The 16,559-nt window shown below is 38.3% G+C and overlaps 1 protein-coding gene across 1 annotated transcript in view; it reads right to left on the bottom strand.

Moving 5' to 3' along the window:
• Positions 1-16,074, bottom strand: part of st3gal4 (ST3 beta-galactoside alpha-2,3-sialyltransferase 4) — a 28,777-nt gene extending 12,703 nt beyond the window's left edge. The window contains 6 exon segments of the mRNA XM_079353231.1: positions 100-111; positions 303-394; positions 691-772; positions 6,308-6,434; positions 7,904-7,971; positions 15,512-16,074. Of these exon segments, the coding sequence (XP_079209357.1) occupies positions 100-111; positions 303-394; positions 691-772; positions 6,308-6,329 (208 nt within the window). The 5' untranslated portion in view covers positions 6,330-6,434; positions 7,904-7,971; positions 15,512-16,074.
• Between the last annotated feature and the right edge of the window lie 485 nt (positions 16,075-16,559).

The following is a 16,559-nucleotide window of genomic DNA, read 5'->3' as shown; positions in this document are numbered from 1 at the left end:
GTGCAGGACAAACAAGCTTTTTGTCTGGCTCCAAGCCGACATTAAAGTCCCCTCTCAAGCACACATTCGACACATTCCACTTGAGTGACCAAAACTTACTGCAGCCTTGATCTTGATGGAAAATCATTCTTTATAACGAGTCACGTTTTTTTTTTCCTCACTAAAATATGTTTTCCCTTAATGCCTAACCAAGATAAGTAGTTCCATTTCCACGGAGCCCGGTACCTTATGTTGGCAAACCTTCCTTCCTTAATAGGCCATCCACTCGCACAATAAAAAAAAAAGCAGACATGCCATTACTCACTTAAAATTAAGGCTCTCCCACTTCTTCTGGGTTAGCCAGCCACCACACAGCGACTTGCTACTGTTCGGAGACTTGCTGGTGCCTCCGTAACTGAAAGACAGACAACAACCACAACTGGCATGAAACTACTGCTGAAACCAGAAAGAGAAAAAAAACTGTGTGCCAGTAAATGGCTCCAGATCTCTCAGGAAAGTGCAACAATGGGCAAATGCAGAGCATTAAACTGACCAGCAGCTCAGATGTTCAGAATGTGGATCGTCTTACTTTGGGTGACTCAGCACTGCACTGACTTCATGAGCTTTTTTTTTTTTTTAATGGATGTTTCTGTAATTGTGTGACCCCATTTCAAGAGTCAATTCATGAAAAGTGTAAGTGTCTGTAATTACCTCTGAATTATGGCATAGGAACAGTAGTATGTGATGAAGGAGATGAAGAAGAGGAGAACCGGGAGAAGCCTAAGGCACCATGCTGGAGACAAAATACAAGACAACAAAAGCAAATAAACGATTGTTTCAAATACAGGACGATGACATTTCAAAAAGCACATAGTAGTTAGCTACTTCACCCTAATGTGAGATTTCAAGACATTTGATAATTGATAATGACATTTGATATAATGATGGAAAGTTGACGCTGTAATGGTGACAGTCGGACAGCATCTCGCTGTGGTGAATTGTTCTTGTAGCTTAAGTATGCTTTTGCTCACATCACCCCAGTTTTCGTATTTTTTCATTGGTAACCAATTTCGTTTAGAATCCATTTTAAAATTGTACGTTTGACGTACAAGGCTGTACATTGCCAGGCACCACATTAAATCTATGAACTCCTCACTCCTTACAAACCAAAACAGCCACTGAGATCTGCAGGGCTAGTCCTGCTAACAGTACCACAGTCCAGACTTAAGTCAAAGGGTGACTGAGCTTTCTCTGCACTGGTTCCTCAGCTGCAGGAACAGTCTTCCTGTTGATATTAAAGCTGCTGACACTGTTTCTGTTTTTAAATCCTGACTTAAAACACATTTTTACAGGCTCCCATTTTTATCTGAAAAAAAACTTGTCTATTTTACTTATTACCAGTCTGTCATTCAATCATGTAATTTTACATTTATTTTGTTTTTCTTACTTGATTTTATAAGCATTCCTATTATCTTACTTTTAATGTCTTTTAACTGATTGTGTTTTTTACAGTAACTGCTTTTAACTTCGTTCATTGATTGTGTTGTGTATGTATAATGTTTATGGGAAGCACTTCATGCAAAGTTGAAAAGTGCAATATAAAGAACTCCCTCAGTAATCTTTGATAGCACTTTGGTTGTTAAATGTGATGCGTGTGTGTAATTTTTTCTGTCATTTACGTATACTATATGCGCTGTTGCTTTTACACAACTGATGTTCTCAACGGATAAACAACAAAAGTAATGTTTTTGAGACGGGTACAGCAAACACACAAGCACTCCCTCATAAATGCAAATGTAGTATCAGTAGCACAGTGGGTACTGAAATTTAAAATGAGAATTAATTTTCAGACAGAGTTTCAGACAGATGCCAGGTGCTTTTTCAAGAAGAATGTGAACAGGAAATACCCAACCCATAGCACGTGTTTGATAACAGAGAGAAAATCCCCTACATAACCAAAGTTGATAAAGGTTTCAACTTAAATATCAGAGCTTTAACTTGAGTAAAATGTTAAAGAACTTTGGAAGTTTAAAGATAAAGCAGACCTTCCTAAAATAATGGCAAAGTCATTTTGTCAGGGTTTTTTAGAAAAGACAAAGAAAATGAACCAAATATTTAAAAGATAATGTTTATTGATAATTTCACTCATATGGTAAAGACGATAGATGACTATTGGAATACTGATAGCAATGTCTGTCATTTATTTATCATAAAAGGAATAAATGACATGGGCAAATTTTTAAAAACGCCTTTTTGACTTAGAAAATGTTAAACTTTCTTAAACTGTGTCAACAATAAAGCATAACTAAAAAACTAACTAAACATAATGCTGAGGAGGCATGTCCATCTCCTCACTTCTCCTGATGCCTGATGCCTATTAATGTAAGATAAGATATCTTTATTGTCAATGTACAAGTACAAAGAAACACTGTTAGAACAATCCAATCCAATAGATGTCATGTCAAAGTATCAAAAGATAATATCAAAAATGTACAAATATACAAACACTATTACCAAATTTACGTGTAGAAAATTGTTGAAGAAGTGATGACACTTGGAGGGCGTGGCGTGTTATTGGACTGAAGGTCCTGGAACTATCTCTTCTTGATTGGCAGAGCACATGGAAACCTTCTTATACATGCTATCGGCTCATTTGGCACCTGTACCTCTATGGCGGTGCTTTCCAATGAAAAAGTCTGCTTGAGCATGATACGCTGCACCAATGCTCATACACTGCACGGAACTGAGTTCTGGGCCAGTTCAGCCGATTTTCTCATTTAGTCAAGTCAAGTCAGTCAAGTCAAAGTTTATAACTTAGCACATTTAAAACCGCTTCAGCTGACCAAAGTGCTTTACAGAGCATAAAACCAGAATCAAAACAATAAAATAAAGAAAGACAGTATACACTCATAGCCTATACATATGCATTTCATACACACACACTCACATACATGTACAGGCATACAAACATATAGGTACATACAAGAATTTAAAAAAAGAATAGTAAGTATAGGCTACTCAGCCTATTGTTATGTAGGCATATACTGTAGCCAAAACGAATTGTCATGGTTATAACTGGTGCTACCTTTCAAAGACTGAGTTCAAGTGACCTCAAATGCCCGGTCATGTTGTTTTGCTCTGAATAGCATCAGGAAGATCAGACCTTAGGCTATCTGTCAGAACATGCTACACAGCTGCTGGTACAGGCTCTTGTTATGTCACGCATAGACATCTTCCTACATGCACTATCAACTCCCTGCAGATGATACAAAATGCAGCAGCATGACAGGTCTTCAACTTTTCTGAAAGAGCTCCACTGTTCATCCTTACACTGGCTCCCAGTTACTGCTCATATCAATGTTAAAATTCTGCTGCTCGCTTACAAAACAGTGACATACCTAATCTATATAATGCAGGTCTACACTCCCTCCCGCCCACTCCGCTCTCTCAATCAAAGGCGCCTGATCCAACCTTCACAACAGGGCCCCAAGTCTTGAACTCGACTCGTCTCCTCCTTCCTGTCAGCACCTGTGTGTCCATTCGGACTCAAAGCTGATCATTTGCACTTACTGACATTGATTTCTCTTTCCTAGATTATTGATTGTGTTGTACTTACTGTCTGATGTAAGTCGCTTTGGATTCAATCTCAATCTTTATTTGTATAGCGTCAATTCATGACAGGCGTTATCTCGAGACACTTTACAAAAGCAGGTAAAGGACCTTACTGTTTGTCTGTTAACATTAACAAAAGAGCAGGTAACAAGACCATGCTCATCGTTATGTTTACAAAAAGCAGGTAAAGGACCTTACTTATGGCTATATTACAAGAGCCCAGCTTAATCCATCATCCAGCATGGCAAGAAAAAACTTCCTTTTAACAGGCAGAAATCTTCAGCAGACCCGGGCTCATGACGGAACAGCCATCTGCTAAACTGTGCTGGGCTTGAAATGGGATGGGGGAGATTGGACGAGATGCAGAAAGAAGGGTAGGATATAGGATAGGATGGGGCGAGGGGGGTTGTTTGGGCAGGCCATCCTCATCAACAGTCCCGAGGAACCTAAGAGAGCTCAGGGGCTCCCAGAAAAAGGAGAGGTTAGTACTTGGCAGATTCTTGAATCCAGAATCTGCCAAGTAAATTGTAGAATTGTAGAATTATAGCTGCCATGAAGGCGCTGTATTTCAGCTGTGTCTGTGTCTGACGCAGCTGCTGCCATGTATTCTGCTCTGTGGTGTGAATGTTTGCATCTGTTACTGATTGACACAGATTGAAATGATAAAATAATAAAGTAAGTAAAGTGCAAAGTCTGAATTCATTGGCCTGCAGATGGCTTTATCACTTTTGTATTTTTGTAATAAAGATAAACATAATTAATTCTGAGTAATGGAATATCGTAAGTTAGTCTTCAAACTGTCCTCTAAAGGAGGGAAGTGACACATTTTAAGGACTTTACAATTCCTTAATAATCCTAATAAATACTTGTACGTTTTAAAAAGGCACATACAGTACTCACTTTCTTCCAAGACTTAACGAATTTAGAAACCACTCTCATTGGTGTTCACCTAATATCTAACGGCAGCACCTGGATATCTATCTAGCTCAAAGAATGGAAATCCAGCCTTTGTCAGTGAGGAGGCTAAAAAAACATCATACAACAAATTGCAGAGCTAAAACAAGTAATGTTTGGGGAATATGTTGCCATGGCACAAAGACTTCCTGGAGGCTGCTGGTTGTCTAGCAACCTCACGGCAATGACAGGACTAAAACAAGTTTAACTATTCTGTTAAGGAGAAGAGAAATCTACTGTAACTAACGTTCAGTGACAGCCACATTTCAAATACTCAAAACAAAACAGAGAAATATTCAATGCAACTGCCACTGCAGACTTGAGCTGAAAACAATTCATTGTAAAGGGTCTTTGTCCATGGTATATAAAGGCCAAGGCCCCTTTTTGAAACCAACAAAAAGCAACAAGACAGCTTTATTCTTTCCCTGATAATGTAACGCAGACACTTTTGGGGGTAAGACAGATTATCATTTGAGAAGTGACTGTTGAGTTGTTGGGGTTGGCAATCATTGGGTGAGCCAGTGTGTGAGGTCATGCCTCGTCAGTGTACACCGATTGTTGCAGTAGCAGTTTACTACAAACTGTAATCGAATAAGAAGTTACTGCTGGTACTCAACACAGGTAACTTTAAAAATAAGTATCAGATTTATTGGCCATGTATGCTTGCACACACAATTTGTCTTTGGTGAACTATGCTCTCAATGTACAACAGTAAGAAAAGTAAGCAAAGAATAATATGGCTAAATGAGACCATGATGAGGAGTGCAAGAAATACTGAGATGAGATTGATAATAATATATAATTATTTAACAGATTTAATAACTCCTAATAATGTTAATAAATATGATGTGTTTACTGCCCTTCACATATTAATATCAAAATTGCTATATGTGACTCCATATGTCACATAATTAAATGGTGTTTTATAACCCATTAGTAAGAGAAGGATTAACTGATAAAATTAGATATTCACTTTCTCGCTGTGTTGCCTGTATAAGTTTTTTATTTAAGTTTTTTATTTTTTGACGAACCCGGGTTTTAATTTTCTGCGAAATCCGCAGGAAGTGATGTTCTATACGCATTCTCGACATCCTCCTCACACAGCTCCACTTGCGGAGAGCAACAGTCGTGCCTAACTGGATGGAGAATGAAACTAAGATGGAATCTGTTATTATAAAATAAGGGGGTTTTTTTCTTTACGTTCACTATTTTTTCACACATTTAGAATAACAGACGGTTTTAAAACTGGAAAAAAATGCATACATACAGTGGCATCAACTTCACTATTTCGATTCATTGAAGGAATGTATAACATTTAAGCATAAGCATTTAGATAAAATGTCTTGAAGAAAAAAAACGTGCATTTTAATTTGGTGTCAAAACATTTGACCAGTGGTGTTCTTATACTGAACATGGGTTCACCTGAAGAAGACCTCTGGATGAAATGTTGTGATTTATAAAAAGCTTTTTTTTTTGCATTTGAGGCAAGTGTGTGGGCCCTATCTTCCTACTCAGCACAGGTAACCCATTTTTCAGTATCATTGTACAGATCGGGCCATTAATCTGTGACAAAGAGCATTTCAGTCAATAATCCTCTGAAATAACACACAGATCAGCTTAGTGCTTTACTGCAAATCAACCGAGAGACAGTCACATTCAAACAATCTGCTCTATGTTTGCAACAGAGCAAAAAAAAGAGTTTACAACAATGTGTTAAAAAGTGCGAAGGCATCCTTATGAACCAGGCAGTCACAGAACTTACTTTTAGTTGCCTTCTGGGACATCTTCAGGTGCTCCTTGGTCCTCTCATGTCTACACAGTGCAGAGGTTATCCTGGTGAGTGGTCCAGAGAGAGGTGAAAGACCACCATGATTAGAAACTCCTTCAAGCTGTTTGAAATGCATGAACCACAACTCAGAGGGTGATAAAAGACAGATCACAGAGACGTACAACACACGGTAGAAAAAAGGAGTCTGATTTGGCCACACCCGAACTGACACAAAATCTAAGCTGTTATCTGTATATTTTAATATTGATTTAAATATAGGCCATGGGTGAGGAAAAAAGATGGCGGAGGGAAATGGGAGTGGAAGAGAAACAAATTGATGCAATGAGGAGGAGCCAAGAGGAGACAAAGAAAGACAGATGTAGAGAAAAAAATACATAAAAGTAGCGGAAGCAGAAGATGAACGCTGATTAGATTAAGTGGATCAAAATGAGGAAGACACTACAGACTGTTTTCTTAGTTCCTCTCTTCAGAGCTATAAAATCACATCAATCTTAGATTTGATTAAAAGGCATGTATGGCCACACACACTATTACAGGTACACAGAGTACATTTTGAACTAATGTTTTACAGAGGCCAGGAAGGTCTTTTTGTAAATCTACATGACTCTACTAGACATTCACTATGACACAGTCTCAGAAGCAGCAGGTCATTTGGAATCAACAGTTAACTGCAGGAGAGCACAGCTGAATCTATTTTGAGCTGTGTATGTGTTCTCATACTTGCTACATTACTTTACAGTAAAATAATACTGTTGAAAATCTACTTTTAAAATCATGCACACCCTAAACTTGAACTCAGCCAAAGACTGGAAACCACATGATCGATTAACACCACCACAGGGACTTTCAGTGGATTTCTTTTCACTCAGTCACTTCCTGTCAACAGAAAACACGATACGAATTTGCTTCCTCTCGTATCAGGGTGTAGTTTCATTTGAGTTATAATAGAGTGCATGCTTCATCTTGAGCCGGATAGGAGGCTCTGCTGTGTTTGTTTCCTAAGTTATTGTTAAAGCTATGTATGATGAAAACACTCAAGAATGTAGAGAGGAGAAAACTTCAAACGCACAGTTTTTTTGTTTTTCTCTCAAACTATTTATCGTGTTTTCTCTTCTCTGCTTGAAACAATGTTGACGCATTTTTCAAGGCTAAAGCGTTTCTTGATGCTTTTTAAATGTGAGAATATGCTGCCCTTGTCAGTCTAATAACAGTGTATACAGATTGTGATTGTTGGTTGGTGAAACATAAAGATGCAATCCAAATGTTTCCCTTTTGTTCTTGGAAATAATAAAAATGCAGATTTTTAGATGGTGTTTTTTTACATTTTACTGAAAGTGGTCATTGCATAACAAACAAAACTGCATTAAAATGTGCAGTACTGCTAATGCAGATGAAGCAGGTATTCAGAATTGGACATTCTCAAGATGCATCTTGAAATCTGTTATTCACATCATAATGTGTTTATCATTTTTAGATCGACATGCCAAAACATTGAAAACTGATACTTCCATTGTAAATGAAGCTCTCAGGGAGCAACAATAACGAAAACTCCTCGACAGAACATCTTACCTTTTCCCTCTTTCATTGCCGATTATTCAGTCATCAGGATTACAGGAGTAATGTCAGTGGGCATCTCCCTATAGTCAAAACAAAACAATTTTGAAATATTAAAGCAACTGCAACATATCTGCACATTGATTTGCTGTCTTTTTTAAGTTGTATTTAAATTAGCATGTTACCATGTTTTCTCACATTTAATACACTAAACAAGCTATACTTTAATTAAAACTAAATCAATAATCTTCTCACAGATGAAAAACATTGGTACAGCCTTTCAGATGACCCTGTAATCCTCGTGTGTAATAAATATCAAGTATCTAACAGGACACGTCCCCTTCGGCCCTCTTATAACCCCCGCCCTCTCGAACATGTGGGACTTACAAACACCGCACACACTGTAGCTCCCAGGAGCATGAAGCACAGGAAGCACAGAAGGCACAGGGCCTCCTCACAGACACCACAGGCAACACAGAGATTAGAGCAACACAATAGCTCGCTGTGTGTGATATAGTGAGGGGGGGGGGGGTTCGGAGAGCAGAGGGGGTCAAGTGCTGTACTTTGTGATGCTGTGAGGTACGCCGGCAGTCTTAATGACACACACGAACAACAACCAAAAAAAAAACCCTCAATCTCAAGATGTGAGGGATCAACAGAGCACAACAGAGTGAGATTTAGTCCTGTCAGAGATGCCCTTCACCACAGATGTTTCTCAAGCACGGCTGAAAAGTTCTAACCATGGGTCATGAAAGAAATGCAGGCAGACCACTTAAAGAGCTTAGTCACACACTGTAGTGATTAAAGATGAGTCAGGCAGCAGTGCATGTGGAAGAAGAGTCATTTCAACAAAGGCACTTCATGGGAAAATAGTGTCAATGATTTAGTAGTTCAAGCTCCTTCCTACCATGATCTGATGAAAGATGAGGGCTGACATACTCATTCTAACGTTGAAATAAATATAGCTCATCATTACAGCTAAAAATCTTTGTCAACAAGCTTGTGTTTGTGTTCCATTTTGAAGTTCTTGTTGCGTTGTAGTAGCTATGAAAGTAGATAAAGACATGATCTTTATAATATTCTTATTATGCAACAATACCAAACACATTAAAGTATGAAAATGAAGAAATATGTATGATGTATTAATTATGAGCTGCTGTAAAGCTACCATAATGGCATGTCCTATTCTCTGAGTATAGACAAAAAGGCCGGATGGTTTGATGTGACTGTTACAGAACATGGGTGCATACAATGTGTGCTCCCGCGATGACTGAAGCAATCTTTTGGAGTTCACTTTCACCCACTATGGCTAGCTGATGTCTCTCAACAACAGACACATGATCTAAATAAAATCTCATGTGTACTCTCGCCACAATAGGGAATCACCTCTTAAACACATAATCCCTGAATTTAATCCAGCCACAAGAGCTAAATCTGGAGCCCATTTGTAACATTTTGACCGCTTTTATGGTGGAAAGCTTTCAAAGAATTTGCACGCTATAATCACGTCTGTTGACTTCCTAAAAGCATCTGAATTTTAGAGGCAACTGCAGGGAGCCCATCGAGTGTAGACTGCACAGTCGATGAAGTGTGAGGATTCCCTGCAGGGTGTTGAGGATCGGCTGTCATAGGAAATTGTAGCCTTGGTGCATTTTTTGGTGCATGCTTTTCTCCAGTTTCTCATCCAATAGAATGTAGTGAGCATGCTCGCAAGAAGTAAAAACTATAGGCTAACAGCAGGGGAATGGATACCCCATACTGGGAATAGGGGGTCACTAGGGGGCGCTAGGTGGGTTGCAGAAATTTAGAGGGAAGAGGGGGGAAATGGAACTTAAATTCCAATCAACTAAGACGTGTGTTTATAACTACATATCCAAACCTGTGTTCTACACTGCGACAGCCAATCAGAGGTACAGTGGTACAGTTTGTCATTTCCCAACCGAAGATCTGGGGTTCAATCCCTAAATCCGTCCTTTGGGTTAGACACCGAACGCCAGATTGTTCCCGCTGCGACAGTGTGTATGTCTGGTATACATTAAAGGGAATGGAGATCTTAAGAAACACCCTCTGCTAGGGATGTTACAATTCACTAAAGTCCCAATACGATAGGATTCACAATACTGGGTTCACAGTACAATTCTTTTACAATTTATTTAACAAAATGAGGCCGAAGACAAATTATGAGAATACTGAAAATATTCCTTTTTTTTGTTTCATGAAAACACCAACGCACCTCGTAATCTCTTAGGCTACAAACCTGCTTGTTAGTGTGGTGTTGGCCTCAGCAGCTGCTATGATAACGCCGGCTTGTTATACAACCAACCAACTCTGCTCTACAACTGCTAAAGCTCACGATTTTACTGCGAGTAGCAGTAAAATCAGAGAAGCGATGTGAACACACCTTTGAATCGATTTTTAAACTGCCTCGCGATGAATCTTTACATCCCTACCCTCTGCCATCTGCGATCTGCGTGTGAATGTTACCTGGGGAGTTAGGCAGAAGACTTAAAAAGCACTACACAAGCTTGAGTCCATTTACCATATTTTCATGTACCTGAGGCTTATACACTGTGCGCCTAAAGAGACACAATAGCATGCCAATCATCATGCCAAAACAAACCGTAATCTAAAAAAGATATATATATTTCTAAAATTAACTTATCGCAAAACTAATTCAGTGTTGACAGCCCTATAAAAAAGACATTAAATAAAATAATTTGATTCTTAATCGTGAATAAAAAAAGAAATATGTTTTTGATGTTTTCAATTATAATTTTAGAAGAATTTAAGAAATTACGCAAGACCGTCTCGCTTGCGAGATGAATACAGGATTATCTTAAATCAAGAGTTCTAATGTCACACGTGGAGAATTTTGATCGTTGGATGTGTGATGTTCACAATCCAACGATTCATGAAAGCTTTTTAGCATTTAAGCAGGGAAAACTTTAGCTGTATGCTTGCAGGACTACTTCCCAGGTAAGAGTTATGATAAAAGATCTCTGAGGGACAGAATTTAAACTTTTATTCAAGTATTTGTGAAATTACATTAAATTCACCTACTTTAAATTCAAACTGAGTGCACATCTTTTTATGTGTTTTAAGTTCACAAAGACATGGTGGAAATGACACAAAATGACGAGATAGTTACCATTAGGATAAAAAGTTAAAGGAGAACAATGTGGTAAACAAGCAGATATAATCCTAATCTTAGCTATGTTTATTGGATGTAAGTATATCCACTGTAATGCAATAATCTGTGTCTGTGCCTCTGTGTATCATAACACACTGTACAGCACGTACACTCTTATTTTATTATCCTCCGTTTTGAAATCAATGTGGTCATAATTAGTCCAATGAAAGTTGCAGTTTGGCAGCTGCTGATCTTTTCCATTTAGTCATCACACAAATCATTAACTTATTGAACCAAGGTTACATATTTGGGCTTTAAAGTTCTTTCTGTCTGCAATCTGCTGCTCATAGTGTCAAATCGGGCTTACTTAAAAACAATGTAATACAGAAAAGAAATCCACGATAACAGAGATTTCAAATGAGATGTGGAAGAAGAGCCTGTCGTGTGAAGTAGGGGTTTCAACAGCCGGCCTCTTTTAGTTATTGGTGCTGGCTTTGGGATAGTATGCGACTCAGGGAGGACAATCTGTGAGGTCTCTAGGGCAGAAGAAGCTCTTTGAAGATCATGTTTTTTCAAGTGTTGTCACACACACCAACATTTTAACTGAAAAAGAAACAATACTATGGTTTGTATCACAGTTTATTAACAACTGAAAGAGTTAAAATGACATTGACAATGAAGATAAAAATCTGATAATGACTTTGTTTTTATTTGATATTGTTGTTTGATATTTGTTTTGTCCATGCAACTCAGTGTAAAAATACATTTTGTATAGACCAATTTGGAGTGAATGATAAATGGACTTTATAATGCTTTTTCTAGTCTTCTGACTACTCAAAGCACTTTTCCACCACAGGTCACACCAGCCCATTCATACACTGATGGCAGAGGATGCTAGAGTGTCCATCAGTGTTGGCTAATCCCATTCACACAGCGCTGATAAAACAGCAGCAACAATTTACAGTAAGTGTCTTGCTCAAGGACATATCGGAAATGTTGCTGCAGTTTTCTGTGGTATATTGACATGGCGTTCTCCAGCATTCAGCAAAAATAGAAGCCTTGTCTATCTGCTACTGAGACGGAGCTGAGACACAGCGGAGCCAGTGGAAGCACACACATTGACTTAAGTAAAATAAGCTATCAACAACTGACCGAACATGCATCTGGTGGAATTTGACAGCAACTCTATCACTGAGCCACAGCCACCCACCGTGACATCACGATAACATCCTGTCCTGTCATATGAACTTCTGGTGGCAGTGTAAGTGAAAAGCGGTATTTCCCCAAGCTTCTGGTCTGATATTAGTACTAGGACCAGAGTTTGATGAAAAACAGGACCAACAAATTACAGAGATTTTGTTCTACTAACGCCACTCTCTTCTCCATTTTAAGAACCATGATTAAGTTTGGTAAGTACTCTGACCCAGGCCAGGAACTCCACTTAGAGGGTTTTTTCTTTTAAAGTGAGAGAGATTAAAGATCGGAATGGTCATTCTTTGTTGTATTTAAAACCAGATTAGCCCATTTCAACACCTTATTTTAACAAAAATAAGGTGTTGGCCCTTGCATTCCCCATTACAATCTCTCTGAAGTATGTCTCCTGTGTCCTCCAAATAAACAAAACTGTTTGATATTACTTAACTTAACTCAATGCAGAATCCTTCAACAAGGGGTCTAATGGTTAAGGCTATGATTTAGGATTGGGTTTAATAGTAGGGGACCTTGTGTCATTTCAATAATGCTATCCATGCGTGTGTGTATGCTATGTGCAAAACTATAAATGATGTCAGACAACTCAAGGACGCCTAAGGTGAATGTTAAGAGGGCAGATATGTTAATTCATCATGTTCCAAATGGATTGATTCAAGCAGAAATGAATCTGTCATACAGAGGGCATGTTGTGTTGTTTTAGCTGCTTCATGAAATCCTCCTGTGAGTGATATGACCTGAAATCATTAACGCGATTGAATTATTATTTTGCCTCGATCACATGAATGATTATTTTGTATTAGTTTTTTGCCCTCATAGTTCACTGACATGGTCTCTACTGTGAATATACTCAACTTTAAAAGCTGGGATATATTCTCTAATTAAAAGAGTGCATATCTGAAGAACTATTTTGTGGTTATTAATTTGAATATTTTGAACTGAAAACAAAGCATCTCTTGAAATGAAAACTACAAATTTTATTTTTAAAGTAGAATGAACTTCGCTCAAACTGTTGAAATAAATAACTTACACTTCTTGCGAACAGATTTTCCATGGTGTTTACATTTGGCTGTTATTTGTTTGGTGTCATTTTTCCTGAAGACAAAATGTGTCCAAACGACAGATATTGCGTTCACTAGCCGTGTCGTCACGTGAATCTGACCTGAAAATCATCAACATGGGCAAGGGTTGACATGTTTAAAAAAATGTTCGATTAATTGCCCTGCCCTAACTTTGGTTATTGTTGGGATGATTGCAATCATTTAAGCAGTGATTTGTTCAAAAGATCCAAAAGCTCCACAACTTCAATGTAAATTAAATACACACTGGACAGATGGCGCTGTATGTCTGTAGTCAAACAACCACTCCACTGCATGTTATTTGTCGAAATTTGGACTTCAAATGTGACGTAAAGTTGTGTCCAAACTCTAAACTGTCTGCCTGAGGTCTAAACACACGAAGAGCCAGTAAGCCAAAGCAAACTATGAATAGAATGGTATGTCCCCTTTTAACACAATAAGGATCATTCATAAAAGAGTTTCTTTTGTGTTTCATCTTTCTTGCGAGCAAGAAGAAGTATTCTTGTTTGAAATGTTGACTCGTGAACACAGAAGTGACTGTAGTCATGTGATAGCTGGCTCGTACGTCAACCGTCAATAATCAAACAGTGCTCATTGATTAGAACAGTTTGGATAAAAACAAACAAAGAGGGGAAGTTACAAAAGATTACTTTTAGCTTATATTTATAGGATGGGCATTTTTTCAAATCTTTGTTCAAATTCCAACCTTGTATTGAGCAAACTAATATCATGGTGTGATATTCAGGTCTAGTCTTGTACTTAATTCATGTATCATCATGAAGAACACATGGGAAACAGTCTTTCTTGAATTTCCCTCGGGATCAATAAAGTATCTATCTATCTATCTATCTATCTATCTATCTATCTATCTATCTATCTATCTATCTATCTATCTATCTATCTATCTATCTATCTATCTATCAAGTCAAGTCATATCAAACATAACAAAGAAACACCTAGTTTGGACATTTTTGCTCTCGGGTGTCAACATAGATTTAATGTTTTAAGTACTGTTTTGTGTTACACCCCTGATATCTGTGGCCATCACAAGGCCATACAGGGGTAAAGTTCAAATCAATATTGGCCAATTGGAAGAGTGAACTACACTATTAAGCTATCAAGCAAAATGACAGTGTTATTTTTGATTTTATCTGATTTGCATTTTGCACTCTGCTGTACAAACAAATCTCATTAAGAAATAAAGTTCATTTTATAGGTCATTTTATAAGGCATAATGTGGTTAATAGTGCCATTAAGTTTTTCTCACACACCCTTTTTTTTACACCTCCTACTCTTACTTGGTTATATGATTCTATAAACAGAAACTGCTTCATTGTAATTGTTGTACATATGAATCAAAAGCAAAGTTTTTACACTGAGTTTTTCTGCAAACATGATTTACACCATATGTCTTTGTTCTACCTTCTTTATGAAGCCAGCAAACAATTGTTGAATTTATTCAACTGGCCAAAAACTAACCTCAGATTGTAGATGTGTGTTAAATCAGCACAGCTTGACTGATTCAAGGACAAGTCATAGCAGAATCACTGCAACACCAGCCAGTTGGCCACTACTGAAAACTATGAAATGCAATATCAGTGATTACCAATAAAGACACAAATGCTGCATTACTACTAGGAAAATAGTACACACAATCATACAAATGTTTTGCATTCCCCCCCAGGGAAAAAAAAGTTGTTGGAATTGAATTGAATCTAAAAACACATCTGGATTTGCAGCAGTGTAGAAAAAATGTGTATTGCATTTCAAATAATTCAAATGTCTTGATGACGAGCCTACAATGCAGAGCCCTCTGTTTCATCGCTTTTTTCAAAAAGAGAGCCAGGAGACTTGGGGTTAAGTACCATTGTTACCACTTAATCTTAAAGATCAAAATGAAAATATCTGATTTGCAAAACTTAGTTACCCCAGTTACGCTACAACGCATCCAGTCACATCCCAATCTCTATCTTTCAACCAAACAAGTCAACCAAACAAGTCTCAGTAATGACACTGGTCCAAATATAAAGAGTACGTCTTGTGCCAGACAAATTCAATCTGATACCTTGTGACCCATTGAGAGTACTTACATTACACCATGTTTATGTCTGCTTGCCTCTCAGCCTGCACACAGCTCCTTACACACACTCGCTGCTTCACTGCGTTAGCTCCAACGCGTTTTCTACTCTTACAGTCCTTACTCACCAGCGGCGCTCCCAGACAGATGAGGTTTAGCCTATTCAGTGGAGCGAGCCTGTTGTACTGTACGGTGATGTTGCAACCAACTTCACGTTGCTTTAGGGTGGCAATCCCTGCGTGGGAAAGGGAGGAATATTATGGTGAAGCCCGCAGCGCGCACACACGGGAGGAAGCAATGATGTAACGTGAGCATCAAAGCTCATCCCTTCCTCTGAACAATGTAGCGGAAGCAAGAACCGTGGATGGTAGTTGTCTGTGGGGACTGAGTGGCACGCAGTCCTCAGGCAGATATAGCGGTTTGCTGGAACGCTTTCTCTGTTACAGCGCGTTCCTCTTCCTCTGAAGTACAGACACGCATGCGCATTTGGGTACGCGCACTGGAGAGCAGACTCACATACCGGGGCTACTTAAACTTACAAGCCGAAACCTGATGGTCGTTGAAGTTCAATCGATATGCCTCATGTTATGTCCTGTTAATTGTTATTTAAAAAAAAAAAAAAAGCCAAATGCCCTCTAATGTCACCTGAAAGTGACTTCTCAGGGAAAGCATTCATCGACTGTTCTGTTGGCTTTCATTGTTTTCTGCAGCTCTGAATGAAAAGATAACACAGCCAGGCAGGGACAAGTGGCCACCTCAGAGTCCTGCATTCCAAATGCTTTGCTCACCAGTAGCCTACAGAATGATATTTTATAAAGTAACCTCAACCGAAACCGGATAAAAAATGCAGAGATCCTAAATAGTCAGCTATTTACAGTCGCTTTGGTTCATTTTCAGATCAAAATGGAAGTTCTCAAAAGTATCTGTTGAATCTGGGTCACATCATTGTCACTTGTGCACATCTAAAAAGCAGTTTCTCATTTCTTTGAACAAGTTGCAAATGCTTTGGTACATCCATGCAAATGATTATGTACAATTCTCTGCTGTTTCCTACATTATCAATTGCTTATGTCATGTTGATCAAAATGTATTGTAATGGGTCTCTGTTGAATGGTCTCACCCACCACACCATTTAGGTATTAGTTCATAGCATCCGTCTTTACTTGCAAATTGCAA

The sequence above is a fragment of the Symphodus melops genome (assembly GCF_947650265.1).
Source record: "Symphodus melops genome assembly, chromosome: 10".
NCBI lineage: Eukaryota > Metazoa > Chordata > Actinopteri > Labriformes > Labridae > Symphodus > Symphodus melops.
This window is presented reverse-complemented; position numbering and strand designations above follow the sequence as displayed.